The sequence below is a fragment of the Doryrhamphus excisus genome, linkage group LG2 (assembly GCF_037039965.1).
Source record: "Doryrhamphus excisus strain RoL-2023G ecotype Guam linkage group LG2, RoL_Dexc_Guam_v1.1, whole genome shotgun sequence".
NCBI classification, from domain to species: Eukaryota; Metazoa; Chordata; class Actinopteri; order Syngnathiformes; family Syngnathidae; genus Doryrhamphus; species Doryrhamphus excisus.
Window position 1 is genome coordinate 18477912 of NC_136358.1, and position 15848 is coordinate 18493759.

The 15848-nt window shown below is 44.0% G+C and overlaps 1 protein-coding gene across 1 annotated transcript in view; it reads left to right on the forward strand.

Moving 5' to 3' along the window:
* exoc4 (exocyst complex component 4) overlaps window positions 1-15848 on the forward strand; it is an 89899-nt gene that overhangs the window by 3776 nt on the left and 70275 nt on the right. The window contains exons 5-10 of the mRNA XM_058077159.2: window positions 350-459; window positions 2785-2882; window positions 2958-3112; window positions 6101-6281; window positions 11602-11747; window positions 12855-12943. Coding sequence (XP_057933142.2) covers window positions 350-459; window positions 2785-2882; window positions 2958-3112; window positions 6101-6281; window positions 11602-11747; window positions 12855-12943 — 779 coding nt within the window. The remainder of the gene's footprint in view (window positions 1-349; window positions 460-2784; window positions 2883-2957; window positions 3113-6100; window positions 6282-11601; window positions 11748-12854; window positions 12944-15848) is intronic.

Consider the following 15848-nt stretch of genomic DNA (forward strand, 5'->3'; position numbering starts at 1 on the left):
TATGTGTGTGTGTGTGTGCAGTAATTAAGGCGGCAGTGGGTCAGCAAGTTACAGTGATTTATTACAGCGGGTCGGGCGGTGACAGGTCCCCGTGCATTGGGTTGCCACTAACAACAAACCCAACCTCTCATACAGCCCACTCACTTAGCAGGCACGCTGTGTTCACACCCGCCACACTTTTAAGGGTCTAAATTGCTCCCACCTCCAGCTTAAGGCGGGATAAACAGCTCATTGGGAGGCAGCAGTCATTCCGCCCACAGGGGTTAAACAGTACCGTGGGTTTGTTTTTGTAATGGAAGCTTGCCACTTCCTGTACGAGACTCATTGGATTTTTTTTTTTGTGTGTCAGCTCTGTGAACAAAGATACATCTCCCATGCCGGCGTTGGACATCAGCGGCCTTTCCACACCACGAAAACTTCTGGATTCCTCGCAGTTCAGCACGCCAGGATCAAGCAGCGGTATGCATGAAAATAAACTGTACACAGTGAATTGCTCACAAGTATTTTATTGGGGGGGGGGCGGGGGGGGGCAATACCATAGTGACTACCATAGATTTACTATCCGCTGAAAATGACTCGCTGTTATTGTTTAAACAGTTTAGACAATTGGGTGGGTCCCTACATGCTCTTCAAGTATGGCAGTGGTAGCCTCATGGTCTGTGGCTGCATGAGTGCTGCCGCCACCGGTGAACTGTGGTTCATTTAGGGGAAACATGAATTCCAACATGTACTGCCAATAGTACATGTTGGAATTCATGATTCTCCCAATGAACTGTAACCACCCCCCCACCCCACCCCGCAAAACTGGCAGCACTCATGCAGCTCCACATCATGACTATACCCCCATCATGCTTGACACAATTATCTTGCTGCTCATGACTCATATTCATTCATTCATTCATACCGCTTATCCTCACATTGGTTGCGGGGGTGCTGGAGCCTATCCCAGCTGTCTTCAAGCGAGAGGCGGGGTACACCCTGGACTTGTTGCCAATTTGGAGTCGTCAATTAACCCAGCATGTTTTTGGAATGTGGGAGGAAACTGGAGTACCCGGAGAAAACCCATACATGCACGGGGAGAACATGCAAACTCCACACAGAGATTGGACGAGAGTGGGATTGAACTCGGGTCTCCTCGCTGTGAGGTGTGCGCGCTAACCACTAGTCCACCATGCAGCCACATTACTATTTAAAAAGGTTGTAAAATTCATTAATTTTCTTCCGCTTATCCTCACGAGGGTCACTGGGGTGCTGGAGCCTATCCCAGCTGTCTTTGGGTGAGAGGCGGGGTACACCCTGGACTGGTGGCCTGCCAATCACAGGGCACATATAGACAAACAACCATTCACACTCACATTCATACCTATGGACAATTTGGAGTCGCTAATTAACCTAGCATGTTTTTGGAATGTGGGAGGAAACTGAAGTACCCGGAGAAAATGAGCGGGGGGAACATGCAAACTCCACACAGTGATGGCCGAGGGTGGAATTGAATCCGTGTCTCCTAGCTGTGAGGTCCACGCTCTAACCACACGACCACCGTACAGCCGATACACTGACTAATTGAAAGTAAAATAAAGTAAATAAAAATGCATGCTGAAATGTGAGTGTCGTAGTCACTTTTTGTGAGATGCGGTAAATGTGCATCGACGTAACCGCCAGTGCGCACGGACTGTCGTGTGGAGCGTAGGGTGTGATCTCAGTTTTGTTGGCACCGCACTCATATTAATGATAATGAAGTCATTAGCATCGATGCAGCTTCCAGACATTTGCATGTCATTATGGGCTGTTGCATGTGCAAAGTGTAGGAAGTTTGCCTCATTTCCAGCGCACGCCATCTCTTCCCCCCCCTGTCACAACATCCTCAGCCGCCATGGTAATGTACCTTCCCCCTCCCCAACATCATAATCATCTTGTCCGCCTTTATCTGTGTCGTTTGTCATAGCGCGTCGCTGTCATCGTAGCAGGGGGTTGGTAGCCACGCATTTGTAGCGCTCGGATTGGTAGCTGATGCCGATAATGCGGATAATGCCGATGCGCAGGGACTTTTTTTTTTTTTTTCAGACTCGCATTTCCTGTCATTGCTTTTTTTTTTTTTTTATGACGTCTTCCTCTCACGTCACCAACTTTTCAGCCAGTTGTTACGCGGAAGCCAAACCGCAGGTTTTCCTAAATTATTCAGACACTAGCAATTAACGGGCCTTGAGGCCATAAAGTGCTGATGCGCTAACACGGTGCGCTAACAGCTGCGGTCCAGCAGCGCAGCAGCCCGCCTCCTTAGTGGCTTAAGAGTGGCCATTTTGCCTAATAGCATTAGAGCACCTCATTTGTTGCTGCTAACTGTCATAATTATTACGCAAAGTGCAGCTGAAAACAGGGCAGAGGGACGACACCCAAAGTCCATTTACTTGTCATAAACATTAAGTCTCCCTAATGTGCTTTTGGGGGAGGTGGGGGGCTATTGGGACGCTTATTCTGGTGAAAATTGGAGCCTCGCTTGCTCTCAATTTTGGCCGCTAATTTGGTTATGTTTTTCTGCTTGGATTGGTTATTAAGCTGTAGCTTTAGGAAACATCTGAGCGGAACAATCACATTTGCAAGACAATAAAGGGGTGTTCCAAGTGCCTGAGATAGCATTTCTTCTTATTTGGCATTTGGAAAACAGGCTCGTTTTTGGTGGTGCAGAAGCTGCAGATGTGCAAATAAACCACCACGGAGCATTTTTTTAAATCTTTTATTACCTGAAATTATTTTTGCCTGAACCTACACTTGTATCCCCTCCAGTGCGGGAGCTTCAACAAGATGCACGTGAGAACCAAGCAGACCTCCCTGAGATTGACCCAGAGGAGAACAGTGCGGAGTTCATGGGCATCCTTATAAAGGTACATGCAGTTACACCTCTTATTGGCCGCCATAGGATTCGTTGCTCTGAGCTGATGAGCGGCCCTCTCCCGTAGGCTCTGGCCAAGCTGAAGAAGATCCCAGAGACCATCAAAGCCATCATGGAGCGGCTGGAACCTGAGCTCAAGCAAATAGCAAAGAGGTCCACCACACAGATAGCGGACCACGCTTATCAGAGAGGAGAAAACCTGGCTCATGAGAGTCAACCAAGGTATTCTTGATGTGTGACTCCGGTACTGTAGGTGGCGGTAATGCACACTGTAGAGCATTTAAGTGCATCTGCTTTTGCACGAACTGCCTGCAATGGAAGTAAAGCTATGTATGTTCCTCAATACGCACGCTCATCTAAATGTGCATCAGAAGTCAATCGGTACGCCCGACCCAGAGATGGCACTCCAACCTTTTCCGGGTGAGAACCATGGACTCAAACTCGCAACAAATTTCACAATTTTATTAATTATTTTGTTAATTTTTCATGATAGTATGACTTCACCAAAAAGTGTTTTCTCCTTGTAATGACAATATACTAAAATGACCTTCCCCCCCCCCCCAATATTAGGACATTGTTTTCATAAAACTTACCACTTTTTCTGGTTAGATTACAACTTTTTGACTTTTATTTTGACTCTTAAAAATTACTGCAGATTTTTCAGATTTTGCTGTTTTTTATATTTTATATGCAGTATTTTTTTTTGTTTTACACCCAAAACAGAAATGAATAATTAGAAAAATAATTGTAAAAAAATAAAATATATATATAATAATTAGAAATAGAAATAATATAATAATAATAATAGTAATAATTTTAAAATTACAAAATAATATAATATAATAATTATAACATATATAATACCGTAGTGTGTATATATGTGTGTGTGTGTATATATATATATATATATATATATATACATATATATATATATATGATATATTATGGTTGTTTATATGTGCCCTGTGATTGGCTGGCCACCAGTCCAGGGTGTACCCCGCCTCTCGCCCGAAGACAGCTGGGATAGGCTCCAGCATCCCCCGCGACCCTTGTGAGGATAAGCGGTAGAAAATGAATGAATGTTCATACACGTGGTTAGCGCACAGGCCTCACAGCTAGGAGACCCGAGTTTGATTCCACCCTGTGGAATGTTAACTTGCTAGCTTGGTCGTGTGCTAATTTGCAGAGGTCCTGCAGCGAAAGCGTTGCGGAGTTGAATGAATGAATATATCACATACAATAATAATAATTATATATAGTATAATAATAATAATTTTATAATTATAAAAATATAATGTGTAGTTACAACTTATTATTAATTATCTAGGCAGGGGACAATTATGTGTTGAGCACAATGTTGTATCATTATTGCTAATTGCTTTTTTCTTGATCTCGCCTTTGTGGGGAAAAGGAAGTGATACGTTCATAGTCATCAAACACACTAACCCGTCACCGGCCATGAAAACACACTTCAAACCCTGGCGAGTCACGCTTTGACACGCCCTAACAGTTTCCCCCCGGGGCGATACACCGCATCTTAAGTGCGCTCATGTCGCCGCCTGCAGGTTCCTGCAGTCGTCCGACGTCTTCCGTGGAAGCCGCATGTCTCAGTCCAGCGATCCCGAACCATTTAAGAGCAGCGTCTCGCCTCCTGTCAGGGATGCTGGCCTCGTTTCCCCATGAAATCCCCTCTGACCTCAACGCATTAGGCGGCCATGTTGCTCTGTTCGAATGGCCCGTGTGTGTTCTTTAACACCGCATTTGCACGTGCGCTCTCATGTTGCCTGCATTGGGTGCAAACACATCCAGTTTCTCCTCGTGTTCACTTCCACTTAAAGTCGAGCCGTGTTGCCATGGAAACTCCAGCCGGTGTAGTACTCGTAGGGAACCATGGTGTTTTTACTGAACACTGCAATTTACAGCTATTACAAACACAGTCGCGGTCAGAAGTTTACATCATCATTGAAATGAGTCTCATAAATGTTGGGCCCTAAATGATTTATTTGGGAATGCTTCACGGAGGGCATCCACCCTTGCCATCCGTCCCCAAATGTTCTCCATTGGATTTAGATGAGGGGAAGATCCAGGGTGTGAAGTGCAGCGTTGTCCTGTTGATAAAGCCAGACGAGTGTGCCAACGAGTGGTTGGCACACAGGCCTCACAACCAGGAGACCCAAGTTCAATTCCACCCTCGGACGTCTCTGTGTGGAGTTGCATGTTCTCCCCGGGGACTCCAAAAACATGCTAGGTTAATTAGCGACTCCAAATTGTCCATAGGTATGAATGTGAGTGTGAATGGTTGTTTGTCTATATGTCCCTGTGATTGGCTGGCCACCAGTCCACGGTGTACCCCGCCTCTCGCCCGAAGCCAGCTGGGATAGGCTCCAGCAACCCTTGTGAGGATAAGCGGTAGAAAATTAATGAATGAATGAATTATATTTGAGCGGGGGCTGAACGGTTTGAGTGGTTGGCACACAGGCCTCACAGCTAGGAGACCCGAGTTCAATTCCACCCTTGGCCATCTCTGTGTGGAGTATGCATGTTCTCCCTGGTATGAATAGGTATGAATGTGAGTGTGAATGGTTGTTTGTCTATATGTGCCCAGTGATTGGCTGGCCACCAAACCAGGGTGTACCCCGCCTCATAGGCTCCAGCACCCCCATGACCCTCGTGAGGAAAAGCAGTAGAAAATGAATGAATGAATGAATGTATTATTCTGATCTTATGTTTAGCCATTGCTTACATTATCTTAATGCTAACGGTTAGCTTCTGTCTATTGCAATTTCTTTGGGTGTTTGCAGCCGTCTGATGGAAGTGAAGGTCAAAGCGGAGTACCAGAGCCAGCCAAACTATTTCTAATGGATTGAATATCTCCACTAAGTGGGCACTCACTAGCATGGCTTGACTCGGTCTTCCAGTAGCCTCAGCTAATGGAACCTGTGTTGGAAAGCTTGGTCCTTGTGTAGGACAACAGGAAGTCTGTTTGAAAGCATGAGCGCAGATGACGACAAGTGGCACTCGGATCAAGTAGGAGGTCACTCTGGCTTTGGTTTTGCTCTCCTCATCAACAGCAGCCTTTTAGAACTAATGACAGGAGGTCCAATCTGATGTAGTTGTACCTCTTCAAGTCCATGCAGAAATGTGGAAGTGCATGTCTTATTTTTATTGGAGCATCTCACCCATCAAACTGCTCTCTGGCTCCCTCCCCAGGCTGCTGTTGGAGCTGCTGGAGCTCCTCTTTGACAAGTTCAAGGCGGTGGCCCAGGCGCATAGCGTGGTGCTGGCCCACCTGCAGCGGATCGCCGCGCAGTGCCCCGCCGGCGCCCACGAAGAGGGCATCAAGCTGTACGAGCAGGCTGACGTGTCCGCCAAGATCCAGACGGTGCTGCAGGTCAGATGCGACACGGGAATATTAAAAAGTTGTCTGGAGCAAAGGTGAAATCAAAAATTAACCGGCTTGGCTCTCCCAAGGCTGAATTAATTATATTGCTTAATAACATATGAATAATACATAGCAAATTTTTCAAATCCATTTATTGTATTAATACGCTTACATGTGTAATTGTTTTAATATATCCATTTTTTCGCCTGGCGTAGTCTCAAGTGTTTTGGTTTTTCATCCACGCCACGACCAAACTCTTCACATTAATCAGTAAAGAGAAAAGGGCAACATAAGATGGCATTCAATCTGTCAGAATTTGCAGGCAAAAAAATAAATAAAGTTAGTGCTTGGATTCATTGGAGCTTCTCTAATTGGTAGCTCTTTATGCAGGCTTCTTGCTGTCCAAGCAGATGTTGCACTGACCTATGGCCAAGCTCATCGGGGAATGAGTGGCAATCGCAGTCTCAACTCTATGTGTTTGTGTGTGGCGTGTGTCCTAATTAGTTAGTTTTCCTTGTTTTTTTTTTTTTGGGAGGGGGGTTTAATTCCCTACACCTGTTGTTGCGCCATGAATGTCTCCTCTTGAAATGAGAGTTTCTACTGTAGTGTAGTACAAGTGGTACTCGGTTTAGGACGTTTTGTAGGTACGAATATGCTCCAATGAGTAATGGTAATGGTATTAGTTTTATTTAATTTGAACGTGCATCAGATTACAATTGTATGTACAATTATGTCATTGTATGGTCATACCACTTCATACTTCGGTACTTGAGGGAAAAATTCAAAATAAATAAATAAAACCTTAAACCATATTAGGAAAGCAGGAAGTGAACAAATAATATTTTTAGGTACCCCCCTAGTAATTATTTTTTTTCATATATCAATAAAATAATAAATAAATAGTAAATATATTATAATATATATGTCATATCACCTCGTACTTCAGTAAGTGACAAAAATAAAAAAAAAAATAATATAAATAAATAAATCAAACTATATTATGAAAGCAGGAAGTGAACAAATGTAACAGTTACTGATTGTAAAAGTACCAGATGGAAGGGTAGGATTTAATAAACTTTGCTTCTTCCGACTCCTTTTTTTGGACTGGGAACTGATTATGGGATGCATTCAATTGTAATTTGATGCACGTTCAAATGAAATAAAACCATTAGCATTACAATCAGTTACTTTTACAATTGGTTGCCACGTATACATGGACCCAAATATTCCAATTGAATTCGGTTTATTTGCTCAAACTTTGCGAACAAACGAATTTGCGCAATTCCTTTCCATGTATACCATTGTTTTCGGAAAGTAACTGTTACATTTGTTCACTTCCTGCCTTTCTAATATAATTTAAGTTTTTTTTTACTTTTTTAAATTAATTTGTCATTAAAATGTCATTTTTGCAAACTGCAACCGAACTCCAAAGATGGATTAGGTGCATATTCCGGAAGATGTAGAAAGTTTTCTGTGCAGGTCATTGTGTGTAGCTGCTCTATAGGAGTCCTGTTAGCTAGTAGGAGTCCACAACTCAATACAAAAGGGCATAAAATGAGCTAAATAATCGGCTTAGTAAGTCAACTTGGAGAGAAACCATGACCCCTGATTTGTGGCCCTTGGCTGTTTTACTGTTGGCCCTCAGCATAGAATAAAATAGCATAGAGTTTAAATAGTATGAGGAAAAAGTTGTCATCTTAATAAGAAAGCGTTAACATGATAATAATGAGTTGTAATCCATTTTTATCTGTAGTTCTGAACTGCTTCCTTCGGAGATAATATTCCTGAATTATGTCGTTAAGAGCCGTGCAATATCCTAACTTGCGATGTAATTCCGGGATTTGCACCTTTTTTTATTCTGATCCTCATCACAGTTTAATGGGTGAAGTGTCACACCAACGGAAAGATAAGTAGCTTTGGGCATAATCCTGCTGAAAAAAAAAAAAAAAAAAATGTGGCATTTCCATCTAGAATCCGGTCTTCATCGTTATTCCATTTGCATTTCTACTTCGTCTATTGCACTTCTTTTCTTCAAAGTTGTGCTTTTCAAATGGATGATTTTCAAGATTATGCAGAAGCATCAAGAATGAGCTTCTTGGATGTGGGCTCTGCTTTGATAAGTCCTCCTTAGTTCTTCCACTGCTGTGATTTCCCTTTTCTTCTGGGGTATCTTATGACACATTGCTCCCTTTTTTTTTTTTCTCAGTCAGAACTCCGTTATTTGGATGTCTCTGGTAAAAATGATTATTTAACGTCGATGAATTAAATCAACAAAACACACACATGCACGCACATCACTGCCGTCAGCTCGTCAGCCGAGTGAGAGGGAGGCAAATTGAACTGCCAGGCGAGCGCCATCACAAGACAATGATGGTCTTTTAATTAGATATGAGGAACCACGCCGCTACGTTGTACCCGTCCAACATTTTAATCACAACGTGTCACAATTATTCCGCTACTATTTACATTTTGCCCCAGTGAGGTGAAGACGAGCTGTAAATGTTCCTCTCCATCACGTCCTTCTCCGTTCTCCCACCTTGCCGACATCTGCTACATCAAACCCGCCAGGGACTTCATCAAAAACCAATCTATGTTTTGTGCAGCGTTATGGATAGAATCTCTTGTCGGCGAGCGCAGATTGTAGCACCGGCCTGTTGTCATTTTAGCCCGGTGTTAGCACGGGTAGCACGGATGTTCCTATCGATCCACCGCCAATTTGTACACCCTGGACTCGTGGCTAGCTAGCCAATCACAGGGCACATATAGACAAACAACCATTCACACTCACCATCATACCTATGGACAATTTGGAGTCGCCAATTAATTAACCTAGCATGTTTTTGGAATGTGGGAGGAAACCGGAATACCCGGAGAAAACCCACGCATGCACGGGGAGAACATGCAAACTCCACACAGAGATGGCCGAGGGTAGAATTGAACTCTTTAGTAGTCAGCAGTAGAACATGGGTTAGTTTCAGGAAAATATCAGTTCCCCACTAAAAAAGGGAGACTACACCAACATTCATTCATTTTCTACCTCTTATCCTCATGAGGGTTGCAGGGATGCTGGAGCCTATGCCAACCGTCTTCGGGCGAGAGGCGGGGTACACCCTGGACTGGTGGCCAGCCAGCCAATCACAGGGCACACATAGACAAACAACCATTCACACTCACATTCATACCTATGGACAATTTGGAGTCGCCAATTAACCTAGCATGTTTTTGGAATGTGGGAGGAAACCAGAGTACCCGGAGAAAACCCATGCATGCACGGGGAGAACATGCAAACTCCACACAGAGATGGCCGAGGGTGGAATTGAACTCTTTAGTAGTCAGCAGTAGAACATGGGTTAGTTTCAGGAAAATATCAGTTCCCCACTAAAAAAGGGAGACTACACCAACATTCATTCATTTTCTACCTCTTATCCTCATGAGGGTTGCAGGGATGCTGGAGCCTATGCCAACCGTCTTCGGGCGAGAGGCGGGGTACACCCTGGACTGGTGGCTAGCCAGCCAATCACAGGGCACACATAGACAAACAACCATTCACACTCACATTCATACCTATGGACAATTTGGAGTCGCCAATTAACCTAGCATGTTTTTGGAATGTGGGAGGAAACCAGAGTACCCGGAGAAAACCCATGCATGCACGGGGAGAACATGCAAACTCCACACAGAGATGGCCGAGGGTGGAATTGAACCCTGGTCTCCTGGCTGTGAGGTCTGCGCGCTCCGCTAAACATTGATGATAAAAAAAAACGATCCCTGTTCGGTGGCGGCATGACAATTCATAGCGTGATTGTCATATTACATAGCATTTTACCTAGCTGTCACCGGTAGCAGCTAGCTGGCTAGCGTCACATGTCGAGCTTCTCGTCGTCAGACTCCACATGCGCCTTTTTTTTAATCAGAGTAACATTTTAGTTTAACATTTTAAAACAGTTCCAGGTTTTTCCAGGCTCTCACTGTGGTTTGCTGGAGTCCCAGAGCTTTATAAATGGCTTTGTAATCTTTTCCAGACTGACAGATGTGAATGGAGGTCATACAAAGTTGCTTTTAAAAACTGCATTTTGGGTTCAGCTGTGTTGCCATCGACTAATTAAGTTTGTTTGATGATCTGAAACATTTAAGTGTGACAGAAAAATCGTAAATCAGTAGGGTATAAAATATATATTTTATGTACTTTAAAAAAATCTATGCCTAATAGCCTTTTTCTGAACCCTTCTTGTCTTTTCTCCCATCGCAGTCCAGTTAATTGCCTCCAAAGTTCACACTGTCAGCGGGCTAATGCAATTTAAGTAGGGTCACAGCCCCCCCCAACCACTCCCCCCCCTCCCTTCATCAGTGCAGCGTTGGCATTTCATTAAGTTGCGTTTGGGGGGCTGCAAGCGGGGGTTTCGCCCCATCAGCTCATCGTTAAGTAATTAATACAGTGATGGGATTAGCCGCAGCGTGAGGCCTAGTAGCAAGCGGTGTCACACAGCCCTAAGCTACTGTTTACTTTTGTAAACAATCCTCATGTTGCCGCCGTTTCTTGTGCGAATGGAGGCTCTCACGTAACGGCTTTTCCCATGCATGGCGGCAAGCTTGCTCTCTCTGCGGCCCTAATTACATCATTACGGCGGGGATGGATCTCCATCTGCCCGGCCATTACTCCATGTCCCATTCCGGGGGCCGACCCACATCGCGCCTCCGAATTAGACACAAGGCTAAATGGCCCTCGCTAAATTATGGAGCCGTTTGATGCAGGGTGCGGGGCGCTATTTCCGAGCATATGTATTGCACACGGGGGCGAGAAATTAAGACGAGCGAGTGAGAAAATAGAAAGATGAGGCGCGAAAGAGATGTTGAAAAATGAGCGTAAGCCAGCGAGAGGATAGAATGATGGAGTGGAGGAAGTTCACTTTTGTCTGTTCTGGCCGTATCGCCATGGTCTCATCCTATTGTTAGAAGTTGATAAGATTTTTATGAAGCATGATAAGACATTGACTGATTTGCCCATGGATCATTGGCTTAAATGGTCGACACCGTTCTGCATATAGTGGTCATCATGTACGTACTGTACGTGCACAGAGGCCCTTTTCTCTCAGGAAAATGGGGCTTGATTGCGATATATTGCAATGATGGACTCCATCATCAATTATTTCATGAATCAGTGTTGGGCTGGACACCTTTAATTCTTAATTCTTCATCTTACCAAGACATTTTGGACACTCCTGTGCCCCCCGAAATGAAATTCTTACCCGGGTTTTATGTGCAACACCTTTTAGAATGAACATTCTAGTTCCTTTTGAAGTACATTTGTGACCATGTTTTCTTTGTCCAGGTGCTACTCATGGAGTATCTGGACGTCAAGAACAGTCGCAGCACCACAGAGCCGTCGGCCCAGCTCGCCTACGCCAGCACGGGCAGCGAGTTCGCCGCCTTTTTTGCCAAGAAGAAGCCGCAACGTGCCAAGCAGTCACTTTTCAAGTAAGGACGAACTCTAATAGGTTCCCATTTGTAGGCAAAATTATACAGACATCCCTCGTTTATCACGGTTAATTGGTTACAGATCGAATTGCAATCAATTTTAATAAATGGAATATATTCATACTTGGCTGCACGGCGGTCGAGTGGTTAGCACGCAGACCTAAATTGGCGACTCCAAATTGTCCATAGGTATGAATGTGAGTGTGAATGGTTGTTTGTCTATATGTGCCCTGTGATTGGCTGGCCACCAGTCCAGGGTGTACCCCGCCTCTGGTCTGAAGACAGCTGGGATAGGCTCCAGCACCCCCGCGACCCTCGTGAGGATAAGCAATAGAAAATGGATGGATTGATGGATGTTCATACTTGGTTGCACTGTGGTCGAGTGGTTAGCGCACAGACCTCACAGCTAGGAGACCCGAGTTCAATCCCACCCTCGGCCATCTCTGTGTGGAGTTTGCATGTTCTCCCCGTGCATGTGTGGGTTTTCTCCGGGTACCCCGGTTTCCTCCCACATTCCAAAAACATGCTAGGTTAATTAGCGACTCCAAATTGTCCATAGGTATGAATGTGAGTGTGAATGGTTGTTTGTTTATATGTGCCCTGTGATTGGCTGGCCACCAGTCCAGAGTTTACCCCGCCTGTCGCCCGAATGGGATAGGCTCCAGCACCCTTGTGAGGATAAGCGGGAGAAAATGAATGAATGAGGAAAACCTGTTTACAATCTACTAAATATAATTTGCCCTCCAGACAAGGAGGGCCATCTTTATCTTGGCCCTGTTGCCATAGTAGATACAATATGAGAAAATACAACCAATCAGACATCACTAAGATAACATCAGTTACAATGTATCTGTATATGTATATATCTGATGCATGGCATGTGTTTGGACAAGTGCAGAATTACGGTGCATTCGTGAAAAGTAGATAAAGTCCCACACTGTGTAGCAGACAAGACGTGAACAAACACACTTGTTAGCATTAAAGCTGCAGACACACATAATAATGTGTACCCAGCAGGGCTTTCTAAAAGCGCTTCTCTACTGTCTAAATTCCAGCATCGAGGCTTCCAATACAGAAACCTGATGGACTTCCTTGCATTTCTTGTAGGTTTGAGTCATCATCCCATGCCATCAGTATGAGTGCCTACCTGAGGGAGCAGAGACGAGAGCTCTACAGCAAGAGCGGAGAATTGCAAGGTGAGGACGGCGATTCAGAAAGATGATGGTCAGGCTTGGGTGGAAAGGTGGAAAAATAAGACTTCTTTATGACAGTTCATCCAAGGGAGTCAATTAGTGCTTGGAATTAAAGAGCGCTCCACTGTCCGTAATGGGACAGATGGAGGGGAAGGTGGGATTCAGGTCGAGACGGGAGACGGGGAAAGGAGATAGCAGTGTGACTTTGCAGAATGCTTCTAAACACATTTAAACACACACACACAGTCAGACTCTGGAGAGTCAAAGCTGCTCTTTTGCTCCCACATCTTCCACTCTGCCTCCGACCTTGAGGTTTCACTCTAGCAGCCACTCCCTCCTTTCTCACACAGCAACCCACTAGAGGCAAGCTCTTTTTGTCTGCACCAGAAGAAGGCTACAATTTTGATCAACAGCTACAATTTTGATGATGATGATGCCTTAACTGGCGTATTTATCCGTTTGCATAATTCTAACTTACTCTGATGGCGTTTGACTGAGATTGGCAACAAAATAACATGCTGATTTAGCACAAGGTGTCGGTTGAAATCCTGTAATATTAAAGGAAAACAGGGGTGTCCCATTACGTGCAGTGGTTAGCGCGCAGACCTCACAGCTAGGAGACCAGGGTTCAATTCCACCCTCGGCCATCTCTGTGTGGAGTTTGCATGTTCTCCCCGTGCATGCGTGGGTTTTCTCCGGGTACTCCGGTTTCCTCCCACATTCCAAAAACATGGTAGGTTAATTAGCGACTGTCCATTGTCCATAGGTATGAATGTGAGTGTGAAGGGACGTTTGTCTATATGTGCCCTGTGATTGGCTGGCCACCAGTCCAAGGCTCTCTCGCCCGAAGACAGCTGGGGTAGGCTCCAGCACCCCGCGACCCTCGTTAGGATAAAGTGGTAGAAAATGAATGAATTAATAATAATAATAATAATAATAATAATAATAATAATACATTTTATTTTCGCTTTTCAAAATACTCAAAGACACTTTACAGAAGAATGGAGTTGAATAAAAGCAAGTAAACAGAGTAAAAAATACATTAAAATACAACATTCATTCGTTTATACACAGTTAAAATGTGAGTAAAAGCGGGGCGGGGAACAGCAGTCCGGTGTAAAAAGTTAAAGACATTAAAAACAGATTTAAAGAGGTGGGTTTTTAGTTGTTATTTGAAACTGGGAAGGTCAGGGCAAGCACGGAGTGAATGGGGCAAAGAGTTCCAGAGGGTGGGGAGGGCAGCGATGGAGAAGGCTCTGTCATGAGCTGTCTCTTTTTATCTGTTGTTATATCTTTAGAACACACGGTAAAAGTTAAAAAAAAAAAGTGCAACGACACACCTAGAAAGGCTTGATTTGCCGTGCATATATTATTACTATGTAGTTAACGCAACGTATTCCTACAGTTGCTATTACGGCAAGTCAGTGCACCCCCCCCCCCCCCCTTGCCGCTACGGAGAAAACAAGAACAGCAGTGATCAACTGTGGATAAAGGAAAAACCCCAAATGGTCTTGAAATAACAGCTCCTCTTTTTTCATCTTCCATCTGTCTGCGCCTTCAGAAAGAAGGAACAGTGCAGGATTTTTCTTTTTCTGTTCTTTTTTTTTTTTTTTTGACTGGCTGAATGCCTCGGAGCGTTCATAAGAAGATGAGATTTCTCTGAGCTTTCATTTCACCTGTCACAATGCACCAATGCTTGCCTGCCTGCCTGGGCCCCAGCCTTTTGAATGGCTGCAAAGAGATTGAAGGAGTAAGAAATCATTTAGAAAGTGAAATAAGTCCACTGTGATTGGCTGCGGGACGGACGGATGCATGGAAGGACGGCGGGAGGCAAGAAGAGGGAAGGTTAAAAGTCATTGTTTTCATCAGGGTCCAGCGAAGAAGCCATTAAGAGATTGGCGAGGGGAGAAATTAGAAAAAAAAAACATGCATTGAAAGGGACTTCATCCTGAATCAAATGAAATTGGGAGGCGAGGCGCCCCGGAATGAGAGATGGAGTTGATGAGTTCGTGCGGCGACGGGATTTAGTAGTCTACTTCAAGCTTAGTCAAGTGTACCTCTAAGACGCAACTTATTTGAAGTCAAGAGCTTACCAACATGCGCTACGCTGGGAACTTTGATTGTTGGGAATGAAGTGCTTTGGCAAGTTTGGACATAACACAGCAGCGAGTGTACAACCCTTCATGTTTCAGCATTTACTGTATCTTTCCAAGGGACAGTACTGCAGAAAAGATACTTAAAACTAGTACAGCTTGTGTAGCAGTACAGTGATGCAACACGCAGCTGTGATTGTCGAAATATCATTATTTTTGTGAAAAAAAAACATACATAAGTTGCACTGGAGTATAAGTCACACAAGGCCAAAAAATCATAATTAGGTAGAAAAAAAACATACATAAGTCGCACTGGAGTATAAGTTGCACAAGGCCAAAAATGCATAATTAGGTAGAAAAAAACATATATAAGTCGCACAAGGCCAAAAATGCATAATTAGTTAGAAAAAAACATACATAAGTTGCACTGGAGTATAAGTCACACAAGGCCAAAAATGCATAATTAGGTAGAAAAAACATACATAAGTCGCACTGGAGTATAAGTCGCACAAGGCCAAAAATGCATAATTAGGTAGAAAAAAACATACATAAGTCGCACAAGGCCAAAAATGCATAATTAAGTAGAAAAAAACATACATAAGTTGCACTGGAGTATAAGTCGCACAAGGCCAAAAATTCATAATTAGGTAGGAAAAACATACATAAGTCGCACTGGAGTATAAGTCGCACAAGGCCAAAAATGCATAATTAGGTAGAAAAAAACATACATAAGTCGCACAAGGCCAAAAATGCATAATTAAGTAGAAAAAAACATACATAAGTTGCACTGGAGTATAAGTCGCACAAGGCCAAAA